The sequence below is a fragment of the Corythoichthys intestinalis genome, chromosome 18, assembly GCF_030265065.1.
Source record: "Corythoichthys intestinalis isolate RoL2023-P3 chromosome 18, ASM3026506v1, whole genome shotgun sequence".
Classification (NCBI taxonomy): Eukaryota; Metazoa; Chordata; class Actinopteri; order Syngnathiformes; family Syngnathidae; genus Corythoichthys; species Corythoichthys intestinalis.
Genome location: NC_080412.1, coordinates 13,454,095 through 13,470,196, shown reverse-complemented (window position 1 = coordinate 13,470,196; position 16,102 = coordinate 13,454,095). Strand labels below are relative to the sequence as shown.

Here is a 16,102-nt window from a genome sequence, read left to right as displayed (position 1 = left end):
GCCTGTAGATTCCGAGTTAGCCACTAGAGAGAACCAAGTGGTTGTAGTTCATTTAGAACTGCATTTTTTTTCTCATGAAATGACATACTTGTAATATTACAGTTTTATTCACGAAAATTTTAATCCTCAAAACTGGAGACCTTTTCTCGTAAAATAATAATTCGATCTTCGTAAAAAAAAATAAATAAATAAAAATAAATGTGGCTTTATTCTTTAAAAAATGTATTTTTTTGTAATTTGAAAAGTATATTCATTAAAAATTTCAACTTTTTCTTCATAAAATTATCACATTTTTCTCGTGCAGTCATGATTTTATTCTTATCATCTTGTAAGATCACAACATTTTATCGATTCATGTGAAATTTTAACTGTTACCCACATTCAAAAGTTTTGAGACACTTCACTATTGAGTAGGATGAGAAAGCGTCTCAAAACTTTTAACCTTTATTTTTAACTTTATGGTTGAAATTCTTTCTTGAACTTAATCCTCTCGAAATCTCGACTTTATTTCCGTGTGCTACAACTTGGACGCGGGGAAGAGACTTTTGCGCCCTCCTTGTTACGTCGTAAAAACAATGGCCAAGTTGCATCACACTGCACGAAAACCACCCCAAAAAATCAGTTGTGTGACGACCACCACGTTGTGCCGTCGGCTTTTCCCCGCCACGGGTGACGCAGAGTACTTTGACAGGAATGAGCTTGTGATTGTTCTTGTACTTTTCTGCTCGGAGACTGGAAAACGTTAATGCATGGCGACACTTCTCCAAGACCTTTTATCAGTATTTTATAGCCTTGTTGATTTTATATATCTATATACAGTACATATATAAATATATATACCGTATATCTCTATATCTGTAGCCACTTTACCTTGCGTTAAAGCCGGTATGATTAGCTATCAGAGAGCTGTACTTGTCTGTTGTGTACCGTATACTGCTTGTGTCTTTGTTTATTTAGTCATTTATTGATTTGCCTTTAATCGATGCCCGTGCTTTGACTTCTCGATTACACTGTGCTTATTTTAGAGCTTCGATCTGGGAGTTGAAAAAACAAAAACCATGGTTTTCTTTTGTTTTGTTTATTGCATTTGTATTTAATGTCAACTTGTGGCATGACTTTGAAATAAAACTGAAAATCAAATACCTCTGTCGTTTTCTTTAACGAGAATAGGAAGGAAGAATATGTTGTGTTTTTTGTTTGGACGCTTTCTGTGGGAAGACTTGAACTACCGACGTTGAGATACTGTTCGTATGTAGCAAATAATTTTTTTCCATGTATTTTTAAGTGCATATTTTCTGGTTTTTTATCCTATACTAATTTTTTTTTTTTTTTCATAAAATACAACAAGTTTATCTAGAAACTGCAATTTCTGGAGAAATTACTATGCTGCTTTGCTGTGGTAGATAAAGATCTTAGCCACGCCCGGTTTTATTTGGGGACATTTCGGGGACACATCCTGGTGATTTGAGGCCTTTTTATGGACACGTCATTTTGATAGCAGTTCACTTCCTGTTGATTTGGTGAGATTACGGGGACACTTCCTGTTGATACTGGGTCACTTACTGTTGATTTGGCGACATTTTGGGGACACGTCCATTTGATATCAGGCCAATTGCTTTTGATTTGGTGACATTTCTCTGGTGACATTTCTAGCACACCTTGTGTTGATATCAAGTCACTTCCTGTTGATTTAGGGATATTCCGGGGACACTTCCTTTTGATTTCAGGTCACTTCCTGTTGATTTGTGGACATTTCTGGGACATGTTCTGGTAAAATCAGCTTACATCCGGTTGATTTAGGGACATTTTGGGGGCACTTCCTGTTGATACAGGTCACTTCCTGTTGATTTGGTGATCTCTGGGGGACACTTCCTCTTGATATCAGGTCAATTCCTGTTTATTTGGGGACATTTCTGGGACATGTCTTAAGGATGATATCAGTTCAAAGCAATGTAAATGCCATTGAAAAATAAATGGGGAGATTTGGACGTACATGGCCGTCAATGGCATCGATTTATACGCGTCAGTGGAATTATAGTACATTGGCATCAATAGAATCAACATACATGACCGTCAATGGCATGGACGTGCATAGCCCTCATTGGCATCTGTGTTCATGGCTGTCAATGCAATGTAAATAACCATTGGAAATTGAATGGGAGATTTGGACGTACATGGCCGTCAATGGCATCGATTTACATACAGTATGCGTCAATGGAATCATAGTACATTGGCACCAATAGAATCGACATACATAGCCGTCAATGGCATGGACTTGCATAGCCCTCATTTGCATCTGTGTACATGGGTGTCAATGCAATGTACTGTAAATGCCATTGGAAATGAATGGGAAATTTGGATTTACATGGCCGTCAATGGCATTGACTTATATGCGTCAATTTAATCATAGCACATTGGCATCAATAGAATCGACATACATGGCCGTCAATGGCATGGACGTGCATGGCCGTCATTGGCATCTGTGTACATACTGTAGATGCAATGCAATTAAAATGCCATTGGAAATGAATGGGAAATTTTGACATACATGGCTGTCAATGGCATTAGAAATGAAGGAGACAGTTTTTGATGGATTTTGGGGAAACCGGAAGTTTTTTCCAAATTCTGTACACAACTTTTATGCCCTTTACCATCTCAGAATTTTTGTTATCCAAATTATGTGATTTGGTCACAAATTGTAGGACAAGCAGCGTTTTGAAAAAAATTGTTTTTATAAAAAAATCTGCATTTCCCTGCCATTAACAGCTATAGATGTCCAATCCATTTGAACCGATGAGCTTGCAGTGAATGTAGGAACGCTGCCAACCCTCCTAGTTGAAATGGATTGGACACCTACTAGCATAAAAGAGCCACATTCTTGGGCAACTGTCATTGTTAATGGCACAAAAAGTATTTAATTAAGCTCTTAAAAATGTGTTTATGGAAAAAAATATATAATTCAATTCGTATTAATCAAAACATAACATTTTCGTTCGTTTTCTGTTGATTTAGATTCCGTTTCTGTTAATGTTGTCATATTTATACGTCGCGTCCTGTTGATTTTGGAGGCTTTTCTTGATCTTTTCCTGTTCATTGTGGGTCATGTCCAGTTTATTGTTGGGCGTAACGTGAACTGAACTGATTCCTGGGTTGATTTCCGTGAGAAATAAACTCGGATTATGGCCCTCAATACCAATCTAAATTCAAAATGGTGAAAATTGGCTCAACACATAAATTCAAATAAGCCTACCAGAAAGGCTCTTTAAAAAATGATATAAAAGAAAGTGAAAGATTATAAATTCAAAAGGACACAATTAAGTCCAGTGGCACATTCTTGACCTACATTTCCATGCTGTATTTTTTAACTCATTCGCTGCCATTGACAGCGTTAGACGACCAATCCATTTTGACTGGGAGGAGCGAATGAACATTCGTTCATTCGCTCCTCCCAGTCGAAATGGATTAGACGTCTAGCTCCGTCAATAGCAGCCAATAAGTTAGATAAAGCTACTTTTCCCATTTGAGGGCTCCTTTAAATCTAGTCACTCCTACACCTTGTCCACAGGCTCCACCCACCATCCTCCTAATCAGGATCAGCAGCCATGAAGAACACTCAGCAAGAGTCTGGAGGTCTCCTACCCTGACCCGCTCAAGAAAACCCCTCAAAGACCCTCCTGTCGGACCCACCGCGCCTCTCCAAAGAGGATTTAACACTACATCTTGAAAATTAGAAAACATCAGATTTCATCCACTGTCCTCTCAACCAGAACTTTGCTTTGGATGAGCCAAAGACCACCAAAGACGATACGAGTGGTCTTCACATCCAGCGGTAAGGTTGATGTCGGATAGGAGTGGTGGTCCGAATGCTTTTGTTTACCGCCGGGCCTCGCGGTTCTCGTCGGACCAGCCGGCTTTAGGCCAAAGCCTCTTATGCTGGCTCTCAGGTCATTGGTCAGCTGTTCAAAGGAATTGCATGGATGCCTCCATTAGAATTTCCGAAATATTTTTTCATTAATATCCAAAATTCTTGACAGTATTTATTCATTCATAGCTAGTGTAAGAAAAATGGCATCCAAACAACTGATATTCATAACTTAGTTGGCTTTTTTCTGGTTTTGAAATGAAAAAACATGGTGTTCTTCATTCACACGCGGCAGCTTGCAAAATGCTGACTGATGATTGGCCGGCTGTTGTCACGTGGGCGGAGTTGAACGCAATTGATTGATCGCGTGCATATTTGAACCCCTTACTATTAACATTTGTGTATGTGTAGTTTTAGTATTTGATAGTATTAGAATGATTTATAGTATTTCTTTTCAGTTCGTGACTATTTTTTTTAATTCAATTTTAATTCAAATCACTGTTATGCACTGGCTCCTATTTTTTGTAAATATGAAACTATTTATAGTAGGGATATTTCCATTAAAAAATTGTTTTTTTATTAATTTAATAGTTTTTATTAATGTATTTTTACATAGGCAGAGTTTGACTTGCAGCAGGAGGGGCAAAACATATTGATGACTAAAACTTTTACAAAGGTTCAAAAGTTACACAGTGTTGCTTTAGGTGTTTTTATTTATTTACTTAGCTGTGTGTTAAAAAGCAAGTAAAAGTGCCCTGGTGGCTGTGTCTATGTGAATATCCTTGACCACCATAATGGATGATGACTTTTTTAACTTGAGTAATATTATTTTGAAGTAACACGACTCTTGAGTACAATTTTTGGATACTGTACCCAGCTCTGATAAAAGGGATCCTGGATGCAATGTCTGCACACTTGCTGCTTTTATCAAGCAAAAAAAATAAAAAAATAACAATTGCACGTCCTTCGATAGGTCAATTGCGATGGCCTATATTGTGCAGGCCTAATTCTGCCATCATTTTGCTAAATTTATTCATATTTTATCATTTTTAAAAAATGACATTTTACTATATACATATACTATAGTGTAATATACTACTTTAAAAAATGATTTTATTAGGTTTATTCAATTAATAAGTAAAATAAACTGAACTACATAACAAAATACTTTTTGTGGGGGCCGGCTAAAATGGGATGAAAAATAAGCCATTAGGAATATTTGTATTCCTTTTTATTTATTTTATTTATTTATTTATATTTCCAGACACAAAATGCATGCTCTGTGACTGGCTGGCAACCAGTTCAGGGTGTACCCTGCCTCCTGCCTGTTGTTAGCTGGGATAGGCTCCAGCCCTAAAGCCCCCCCCACCCCAGGAACCATCGTGAGGATAAGCAGTTCAGAAGATGTATGAATAAATGGTCAAAATCCATTGAATTGAGTAAAACATTCGATCATCCTTGTTTTGGAATAGAGTACAATTACTATACAAACATATAATTATATTCTAGGTATTAATAATAATTGGATCTCCAAAAATTGGGCCATTAACCCATTCAATGCCAGCGACTATGATGGATGTCCAAACATGTGGTTTTCGTTCATCCTTCTGCTGTGAATTTAAATGACTTTGTCACTATTAGACTTCAAATCCATTTAAACTGAAAGATGTGGCAGCGAATGAAATTTGTTGATTCGCCGCAGCCCTCCCAGTTCGAATGAATTGGGACGCTTATCGACGTCAATAACAGCCAATGAGTTAACATTCCAAGAGAGCTGGCCAGTTTTGATGTTATTTTTACATTTGAAATAGAATGTGTTTTTCACTATGATGTAACAAACGCATGGCTCCTAAAAAAGCATAATGAACAACAACAATGCGAGTATGTTAAATTTACATGTGACACATCAAAACTGTTCAGACCATAACAACACTCAGATTCTCATTCTCTGTGTCTAAGCGGCTGAACAGAACAAGTTTTAAAAACCATCTCCTTACTTTGATTTCATTTTATTTTTGCACAGGTGCACATGGACGACAATGGTTGGCCTTAAACCCGTTGGGTTGACTATGGCACTCGCTCGTACCTCCTGTTGTGTGAGTCATGTCTCTTTTGCATATTCGTTAGCATGTCTTTGTCTATCGTTAATAAGAATAGCCACTTCAGAAATTGTGACTACCAGATTATTGATAATAGCGTACCGCATTAATGCCATTTTTTAGACCGCAAGGCTGCGTGACGTTACCATCGTAAACGGGAACGGGGTTAAAATAGAAGAGCGCTCGCATACAATCCATGCTAGTACTGCTTGTTTTCTGCCGGCAAAAAAGAACATGCCGAGTAAACACTGCTGTTATGGAAATTGTAGAAACGACTCTAGACATTACAGCATATGAAGTATGTTTTCTTCATATGTTTCCCGAAGCCAAAAAAAGAGGAAAAAATTGTGAACAATTGATCAACTTGTGCTGACGTCCAAAAGACCAGTTTAACGCCAGCAAGGTGATGCCATTTACCTTCATATGCAGTAGGCGTGTACTGATATATTCTGACGGTATGATAACCTTAAGCCAAAATATCACGGTTTCACGGTATTGCAATTACAGCTTTTTTCAATTGATGAGGATTTTTATTTTCTAAACATATTAGCAAATTGGAACATAAGTACTGTATAATGTTAAGATAAATAAAAACTAAACTAAATATTCTAAATAAATGTAACCGTGTCAGGCAAGGCAAGCCCCTTGGTCACAATAAAAACAAGGGTCTGGCAAAAATTAAGGAAGCAGAAGATGTGGTGGCAACAATGAACAATTTATTTTGTTTTAGTGAACTTAATGTAACAATCAAAAATAAAACATGCTTTATTCAAAATTCCTTAAAATGGTTGAGTGAATATTTGAGGGCCGGGGAAATCACAGCAAATGCAAACAAACTCAAGTGAAAATACCCCCAATCAAGAAAAAGGCAACAAAAAGGCAACAAAAAAAATTGCCAAGTTAAATTCTTTAAAAACGATTTGAGTGAATTGAACGTGAAAAAGGGAACTTGATTAAACAGCAGTGGCCGACTCTCATACTAGGCCAGCTCCCCTCAAAAGCTGGTTCTCAGCAGGTCTCCAGTCTTCAAATGCAAAAGGCAAACAACCTGGTTCATTCACAAGTGAACATGAGCCAATTTAGGTTGCACCTTGGAGGAGAAGCAGTCAACTAGGCATGATGTGTTTGAGGCGGTGGGAAAATTGGGCACCCCAACTTTCCACCTTGTTACATAAAATTAAAATTAATGCAGTCCTTTAGGTGAGCCTAAACCAACAGCCACAGCTCAACATTATTACCATCAGAACAAAAATAATTGAATTATTTTCCATAAAAAGGACGTGTGCATGATTCCTATCATGTTTACATATACACACACACTCTTTATCAACACAGACAATTGCCACAGAGAGAAAAAACATGTTTTACCACCGCTAGAAACACTAAACACGCTGGAGTTAACTCGCGTAGCTGGTGGGAAACGTTCATGACAGTGTTTACCAACCTTTAGTTTTGTATAAATGCGAAATCATATTTCAGGTATTGCCTCCTCGGCAGCCACCCTCCGCAAACATGTTCTACATGTCGGTTGATCCTCCTCCTCTAAGCAGTGACCGTCTGTGACTTTTCTGTAGCCGAAGTATTACCATACCAGCGATTTCGTTTTGTTCGATGCAGGAAAAAGTTCAGGAGTTTCACCTCCTCCAGCCATCGTGTTGCACAGTTGACTCACTGACACTGAGCAGCAACCGGTGAGAGAGGCTTGAGCCTTGTAGCTACAAGCGAGGGATTTCTCTATGTATTTTTGGGACATAAAAAATAGCTAATACCTTAGGTACGGTATGACGTTTTCACACCTTAAAACCTTATATACCTTAAAAGTATACCTTAAAACCTTAAAAAAAAGTCTAATATGCAGTAAACATTTTGAAGGGGCCCATTGTCCTTCAGATGACAATGCTGATCCATTGCCTGCCACAGCCTGCCCCGAAGAAGTTAGCCATTTTGATATTTTTAGCGTGGCGTTTTGCCGTGCTGCTTTTCTCTGACAACGAATGACCTGAAAAAAATTATAATGGTATCTGACTGCCACTGTTGTTACCTTTTCTGTTGTAAAGAAACAACTTTAGTAAGGGGGAAGTGTAAATAAATTTATAGAATTAAGATTTGTTATTAATGAAAAAAAAAAGTGTTCGTTGGCTGTCACTGAGTAGCATTTGTGATCGCTACACAAAAATAGCAATATAAATTAACCCCAAGAATGGTCAGAGATGTAAGACAACCAGAGGATATAATATATATGAAAGACAGGGAATATGGTGGTATAGAATAGCTTGTTGAAACAGGAGAATGTCATTGTCAGTGGCGTAAGAAATGCACACAAGAAAAAGGTGTCAATAAAAAAGCTACCTCTTGATCAGGTCAGCTCTTTTTCCCGTCTTTTTCATTCCCTTGTCACTCAAGACATCTCTTTTACTAAACTGTATGTACTTCCTAGGGCTGTCAAATTTATCGCGTTAACGGGCGGTAATTAATTTTTTTAGTTAATCACGTTAAAAATTTTGACGCAGTTAGCGTATTGACAGAATGACCCGTTCATGCGTTGCCTCAAACAGTTTACAATGATGCTGTGTTAGCACATTGAGAGCGAAAAGGCAGAGACCTTTGGCTGCCATTAGTAACAGTCATGGTTGCCCAACTTCCCATGATGCATTTGGGCAGAGCAAGAGATGATCTTTTTCTTAACACGCTTAATTGAACTCAACACAGAACATATTGTATACCATTTGCAGCCACTACTGACAGTCATGGTTGCCCAACTTCCATCATGCATTTGGGCGGAGCAGGAGACGTTCTCTTTCTGAACACGCCTAATTGAACACAACGCAGAACATACTGTATACCATTTGCAGCCACCACTGAGAGTCATGGTTGCCCAACTTCCCATCATGCATTTGGGCGGAGCAGGAAACAATCTTTTTCTCAAACGCCTAATTATTTACAAAGCAGATCATACTGTATACCATTTGCAGCCACCACTGACAGTCATGGTTGCCCAACTTCCCATCATGCTTTTGGGTCGAACAGTTAAGTCGCTGCAGTATAGTTTAGTGAAAGCACAACAAAAATAATATTCCTATCCCTCAAAAAAATACTGTTCACAAAAAGAAAAGGGCTCATTGCAAAGAGAACTGGCATTCCCAATCAAATAGCTATGCAAAATACTCATAAATGTTAATAATGTTTATGCCATCTTGTAGATTTACTGTTATAATAAACAAATGCAGTACTTACGTACAGTATGTTGAATGTTTATGTCCGTCTTGTGTCTTATCATTCCATTCCAACAATAATTTTCTGAAAAATATGGCATATTTTAGAGATGGTTTGAATTGCGATTAATTAGGATTAATTAATTTTTAAGCTGTGATTAACTCGATTAAAATTTTTAATCGTTTGACAGCCCTAGCCCTTTCACATCTTTACCAGTGAATTTGGCACCAGGGACATCATCTGCGGACAAAATTGGTAGGTTTAGCTCAGTAAACATCTCCTTCATACACTATTTACATGCATCTAGCTTGAGGGACAAACGCGAGTTTGACCCCCCCTAGCAACAGTTGCTAACGTCATAAATATTAATGAGCAAAGGTGACGTGTTAGTCGCGGTACGCTATTGGATTGGACGTCTGTTGCCATCAACGATGCTGAAACAAGAGCTGTATGGCTTGAATGGGAGAGGACACAATTGAGCAGTCATACAAATGACTGTACTGTAAAGTATGCTTGCTGCTTAAGTGGTAGGATTAGGTCCAGGAATCCAATAATCCTGTGGTGGCAGCCCCCAACAACCCCCTTTTGTTACTCCCTGCCTCCACGTGTTCCCTTAATTTCCCCAAAAAGTACATGTTTAAAATGTCAGGTACAAAGTCATCCATATTAATACATGTGCGCTGTGCAGGCTCCACTCATGTGACGTCTAATGTCCTGGAGTCAAGCTGACGCTGAACCATGGTCATTCTTCAGCAGGTACGTCAGTAAAGAAAACAATGTATTGCTATCGTGTTAACTCATTGGCTACCATTGACGGCAGTAGACGACTTATCCATTTAGACTGGGAAGCGCCAGTCAAAATGGATTAGACGTCTAGGACCGTCAATGGCGCTAGGACATGAGCATTCGCAGCCAGTCCTCTGAGTCAAAGAGCTGGAACTGGAAATATTAAATTTTGTTGTTATTGTTATATTATTCATGTTTCAAGGAAAACATGACAGCCCACCAGGCTTATAAAACACAGGGAAAACCCCTTGGTTTTGAACAAATGTACAATAGTTGTTTTTCATAATATCATATCATAATATCATTTATGCGTCTTGTCTCTCCAGGGCGACTATGTGTGGCTGGACCTTAAAACTGGTCGAGAGTTTGACGTTCCCGTGGGGGCGGTGGTCAAACTGTGCGACTCGGGCGAGATCCAAGTACTAGACGATGAGGGCCGGGTCAGCTGACACTGTCAATATAATCCAATTCCAATATAATTTTTTGGAATACACTCTAACTTTGTGCAAACTGCCTTGTAGGAACATTGGATATCCCCTCAGAACGCCAGCCACATCAAGCCCATGCACCCCACCTCCATCCAGGGGGTGGAAGACATGATCCGATTGGGTGACCTCAATGAAGCGGGCATCCTTCGCAACCTGCTGATCCGCTACAACGAACGAGTCATCTATGTCAGTAATCACCCGTACCCTGCATTATTGGTCATAGAAATTGGTTCAGTCTTCAGCGAAAAGCATACATAGTCAGCTTGAATTATATCTTACTGATCGGTACTGATACAGCACTAAAACGGTATCAACGGTATCGGGGAGTATTAAGAAATAATGTGCCAATGCTGTACAATATGGATTTTTCAAAATCTAGTTTCCAACCACTGGTCGGCCTACCCAATATGGCCGCCATCCTTATGCTGTGAATTTCAATGATTTTCTCCATAGTAGTCAACCAAAGTTTGGTTGCTACCACCCTCCTACTTCAAATGGATTGGACGTCTTGCACTGTCAATGGCAGCAAATGAGTTGATGTGTGACCAAGCCATGATGGCAATTACACCACCTAGCAAAAAGTATGGAATCACCAGTCTCGGACAAGCACTCACTCAGACAGTTTATCATGTAGAACAAACTCCGATAAAAAGCTTGAAAAAATGAATTAGTTCAAAGGTGCAACTCTTTAGCATTCCGAAACACTAAAAGAAATGAATAAAAAACATTGTGGTGGTCAGTAAATGGTAATTTTATACAGCAAGTGCAGGGAAATATATATGGAATCTCTCCATTCTGAGGAAAAAAATATTGAATCATGAGAAACAAACAAATAAATAACAATCAAAACACATCTCTAGTATTTAGTAGCACCACCTCTGGCTTTTATGACAGCTTGCAGTCTCAGAGGCATGGACTTGATTAGTATTCTTCATCAATTTGGTGCCGAACTCTCTTTGATTGCAGTTGCCAGATCATCCTTGCAGGTCGGAGACTTGCTGTGGACTTTAATTTTTTTCAATTTCCACCACAGGTTATCAATAAGGTTGAGATCTGGGCTATTTGGAGGCCATGACTATGACTGGATGAGTCTTTCTCCAATGAATGCTTTAACAGTTTTAGCTCTGTGGCATGATGCATTGTCATCTTGGAAAATGACAAACATGTTTTCTATTGAAGGGATAAGAAAGCTGTCTAAAATTTCAATGTAAACTTGTGCAGTTATTGAAGATTTAACCAGAGCCTTTTCCCCAGTGCCTTTGCCTGACATGCAGCCCCATATCATCAAGGACTGAGTGAATTTTGATTTTTTCTTCAGGCAGTCATCTTTGTAAATCTCATTGGAAGGGCACCAAACAAAAGTTCCAGCATCATCACTTTGTCCAATGCAGATTCTTGACTCTTGACTCCTTGTCCAATGCAGATTCTTGACTCTTTACAAGGTGATGATCAGAATGGAGTGATTCCATATATATTTTCCTGCACTGGCCGTATAAAATTAACATGTACTGACCACCACAATGTTTTTTATTCATTTCTTTTAGTGTTTCGGAATGCTAAAGAGTTGCACTTTGAATTAATTAATTTTTCAAGCTTTTTATCTGAGTTTGTGCTCGTCCGAGACTGGTGATTCCATACTTTTTGCTTGGGGTTGTACTTTACATTTAAGTGAGTATGTAGTTATTTAGTATTTATAGACATAAATCTGTACATACAGTATATTTCTATATGCTGCCATAGCAGATTAATGGCGCACTAAGCCTCCGAACTATTTTTAATTTGTCCGTTTTACCCTGCTCTTGCGTGCTCTCGCCTCCAATTAGGGTTTGCTGTTTATTTTTTTTTTTTTTAAATGCTCTCCTGTTCAAAATTTTTGTTGCCCCAGAAAATTGAGATTTAAGCTTCCCAATGATGTACTGTATCACACATGCGTATAGGACAGTCTTAAAATTTGGCCAAAATGGGGGTCTCAGAGCGGAACTTCAAATCACCTGAATGTTTTCCCCATATATATTTTTGAAGTCCTGACATTACATTATTAGAGTTGTCCGATATTATCGGCTGGCTGGGGGGGTTGCGGGGGGTGCGTGTGAGTGTGAGCGCGCACGGTTTTCAGTCTTACCGAGGTGAGACGTAAGCTTGAGAACGATAAACCGATACGACCAGATATCCGGTTTTCCAGGTGAGAGATACAGATGTATCGATAGTAAATTTACCATTCGACTGTAATTAGCCATTAAATATTCAATGAACCGATAGTAGAAATAGAATTAGGCTATCGCGAGCACAAGAATCGGCTTCTAATGCCTAGTTCAATGCATTGTTTAATATGATAATTTAGCTTTTACTTCACATGCTGTGCTTGTGTCTTTCAGTGAATGACGCGCACTTGTGTCACAGCGCACACTTATATCGAGACCGCGCGCATGATATAATATGGACAAGCACTACTCACAGTCGTGGTTGCTTCAACTTCCCATGCATTTCGGCAGAACGGCTACTAGTCGCCATCATTACCCGATCGTCACGGGCGTGTCATAACGACGCGAGAGCTAACGAAACCACTGTAACGCACGCTCCGTAGCAATTTCTTCACAGCCCAAAACGAAACTAGTAGTGGCAACGAAGCAACATGCTAAAACAATGGACAATGTGATCACCGATGGCAGCGACGTGCTGTGATTGATTTTCAACACACCCAGGAAAACAAAAGTCGGACTTTGAAGTGATGAAGGCAGCCAGATCTGTTCGCATGGGACAGAGCTTATGGCATAACGGCATATTGTTTCTACGAAACGCAGTCTACTTATACATGAACATGTGGATTAGTTGATCTTCCTCAAGAAAAATCTGCCCTTCAAAAAAGATATGGACAGTGATGAGCAATAAAAAATGAGGAAGCACAGGCATAAGTGAATGACTTTGCTGTGTATTGGGTTAAAGTAATGATTATTGACCTGTCTGTCTAAAATGCCATGTTTTTATTCCCCCAATTATGCCAGTCGTAAGGCATAATTTATTATTTATTTATGATAACACTAGCAGTTTTTTTTTTTTTTTTTTTTTCAAGAGCTGCTGTATATAATTAATATTTTTTGTTTGTAAGATGTTTACGTTGAAAGTTTGCACTTAAATTACTTACCTCTTGTGTTAAAAACACCAGGAAATACAGACATTGAATTACTGCACTTTATTGTTGTCTGTGACTGGAGTTTTATTGTATTATCAATCCCATCCAACAAAATGACGGTCATATAGTAAGCCTTATTTTTGTCTCATAAAAAAATAAAACATAACATTGGTATGAAATTTTGTTGATTAATTTTGCTATTAAAAAATGTGGTCTTTTTTATATTTTTGTACGAACACAAACAACAAATGTTTACTATCGTATCGTTTTCACTCTGTATCGAACCGTATCGTTCTTAAACTGTATCGAATCGTATCGAATCGCTCGGCCTTAAAAATGGTTCGTTTTTTAATCGAATCGTAACCTGTGTATCTAGATACATATCGAATCGGCTTCATGCCAGAGATTCCCAACCCTAGTGAGAAGTAGACGCAGACTTTTGCGTTCTGTGTAGATGCCCAATTTACTGTTTTTTTCCAGTTACTCACACCTTTGCGGAACGAATCCTCTCCGTGGTCAGTTTGAAAATGGCGGCAAGCAAAACAGGAGTCGACATTCTTTTTTGACTGAATATTCCTGGCAGGAATATTTATAATAATGTGTTGAAAATGAACGTTTTTTGTTGTTGTTTTTTTCCCATCATTTTTAGGGGAATTTTTAACAGCTATGCTTTTGCCTAAGATTGGTGTCCATTGAATATCGTACGCCCAGTGGTTGTTCTGTCCTGTACAATTAGCGTCAATTAGCAACAATTAGCGGGGGAAATTGAAACTCCACCCACCATTTTGGCGGGGCTCTCTGGCGTATAATGGTCCACATCTTCAATCCTTGGTTCTCACTCAGTAGTTGCTGTCGCTTTTGAAAGCTTAGATTAGAAAAAAAATACGTTCATTATCCATCTTGCCTCTTCTGTCCTCAGGTAGTTTTGGCTAAGTAAAGCAAATGACCGTCTCTATGGTGCTAGTCACACGATCCGTTCGAAAAATTTTGACCTATTATTAAAATATTTTTTTTGTTCATTTTATTCATTTTTGTTGTTTGTTTTATGGCTTTACAACTTTTATAGACAACATTTTATCCGGCAAAGTCTTAATTTTAAATTTATATACACTGTATGGGAAAATTACATGCAGTGACATATTTCTGCCACCAAGGGGGGTTATGCGCCCCCCGGTCCTAACCCTAACCCCTAACCTCAGCGTATGCCTGCATCCTTTGTACATGAGCTGGTCACAGTTTAGCACAGTAACTATGCTCAGAATGAGCTCTAGATCTTTACAAACATGACAAAGTGAACAAAGTGAACCATTTGCATTCATGGTGGACAAATAAAATGAATGAAGAAATGTAAAATAATGAATTATAAACTCAACACATGTAAAATAATGAATTATAAACTCGACACATATAATTACTGCTTTACCAGAAAGAAATAGTCACTAAGGAAAGTAATAATACATATATATATAATTTATTTATATACTTTTTTTTTTTTTTTTTTTCACAGAATGTTTATTGGGAAACACTTGAAGTTGTTACATCGATCATTATTAAAGCATCCATGGGGGCAACGAATGTTTATTGGGAAAAACTTGAAGTTGTTACATCGGTCATTATTAAAGCATCCATTGGGGCAACGAAACGCAAATAGTCATAGTCCACAACTGCATACGTATGTCGGTATTGGATTTTTGGAGTTGAACAACATCGGGATATCGGTTACGGTTAAAAAGTAATTATCGGACAATTCTAATTATCAGCATCAGCCGATACTAGAGATCGACCGACGTGGGTTTTTCAGGACAGATATCGATTATTTGTAGTTAGAGGGCCCGATAACCGACTTTTGGAGCCGATATTCATTTGCTGTAAAAGTGTACAAATTGACGTAAAAAACAATAGTGCAAACACTGAACTTGATTAAACTGCCTACAACATGTGGATTGAATCTCACACATAGAAAATAATAGCTCCAGTGCCCGAATTTCCTATAATCAGAAACATCTTTTATAAAGTTGAATAAAAAGTTAAATAAATAGCTCTCTGAAATTTTTCCACAGAAAATACATCAAATACACTGTGAGTTCTAAAGCTCAGCAGCAGCAGCACCTCTTGTAAAGTTGAATAAAAACTTAGATAATAACTCCCTGAATTTTTCCCCTGAACTCTCCACCCTGATGACCTCATCTAAGTATCCTTGAGCAAAATACTAAATCCCACATTACTCCTGGTGCGGCATCACCAGTAGATAGATGAGGATATAAAGTGAAGTGCTTTCAGGGCCTTAAAAAGGTGCAAACGTGCAATACACAAATGTAACTCGATTTACCATTACCATTTAACCAATCAAAGGGTGGGGTGAATACTATTGCAGGAGAGAGAGGCGCGGCTGCATTTGAGCCGAAATAACCCAGTTTTAAATGGATTTTTTTTTTTTCATATTGGCAGGTCGGATTTAAAAAGCCGATCCGATATACGTCAAATTTCCGTATATTGGCACCTATCTCGAGCTGATAAAGCACGG

At 38.3% G+C, this 16,102-nt stretch overlaps 1 protein-coding gene across 7 annotated transcripts in view; it reads left to right on the top strand.

Annotated features, from left to right (window-relative positions):
- Positions 1-3,744: 3,744 nt before the first annotated feature.
- The window catches only part of LOC130906302 (unconventional myosin-VIIa-like), a 51,237-nt gene continuing 38,879 nt past the window's right edge, over positions 3,745-16,102 (top strand). For all 7 annotated transcript variants that reach the window (XM_057820472.1, XM_057820471.1, XM_057820475.1 and 4 more), the window contains exons 1-5: positions 3,745-3,829; positions 5,886-5,958; positions 9,863-9,930; positions 10,287-10,400; positions 10,482-10,634. In XM_057820472.1, the coding sequence (XP_057676455.1) occupies positions 9,913-9,930; positions 10,287-10,400; positions 10,482-10,634 (285 nt within the window). In that variant the 5' untranslated portion in view covers positions 3,745-3,829; positions 5,886-5,958; positions 9,863-9,912. The remainder of the gene's footprint in view (positions 3,830-5,885; positions 5,959-9,862; positions 9,931-10,286; positions 10,401-10,481; positions 10,635-16,102) is intronic.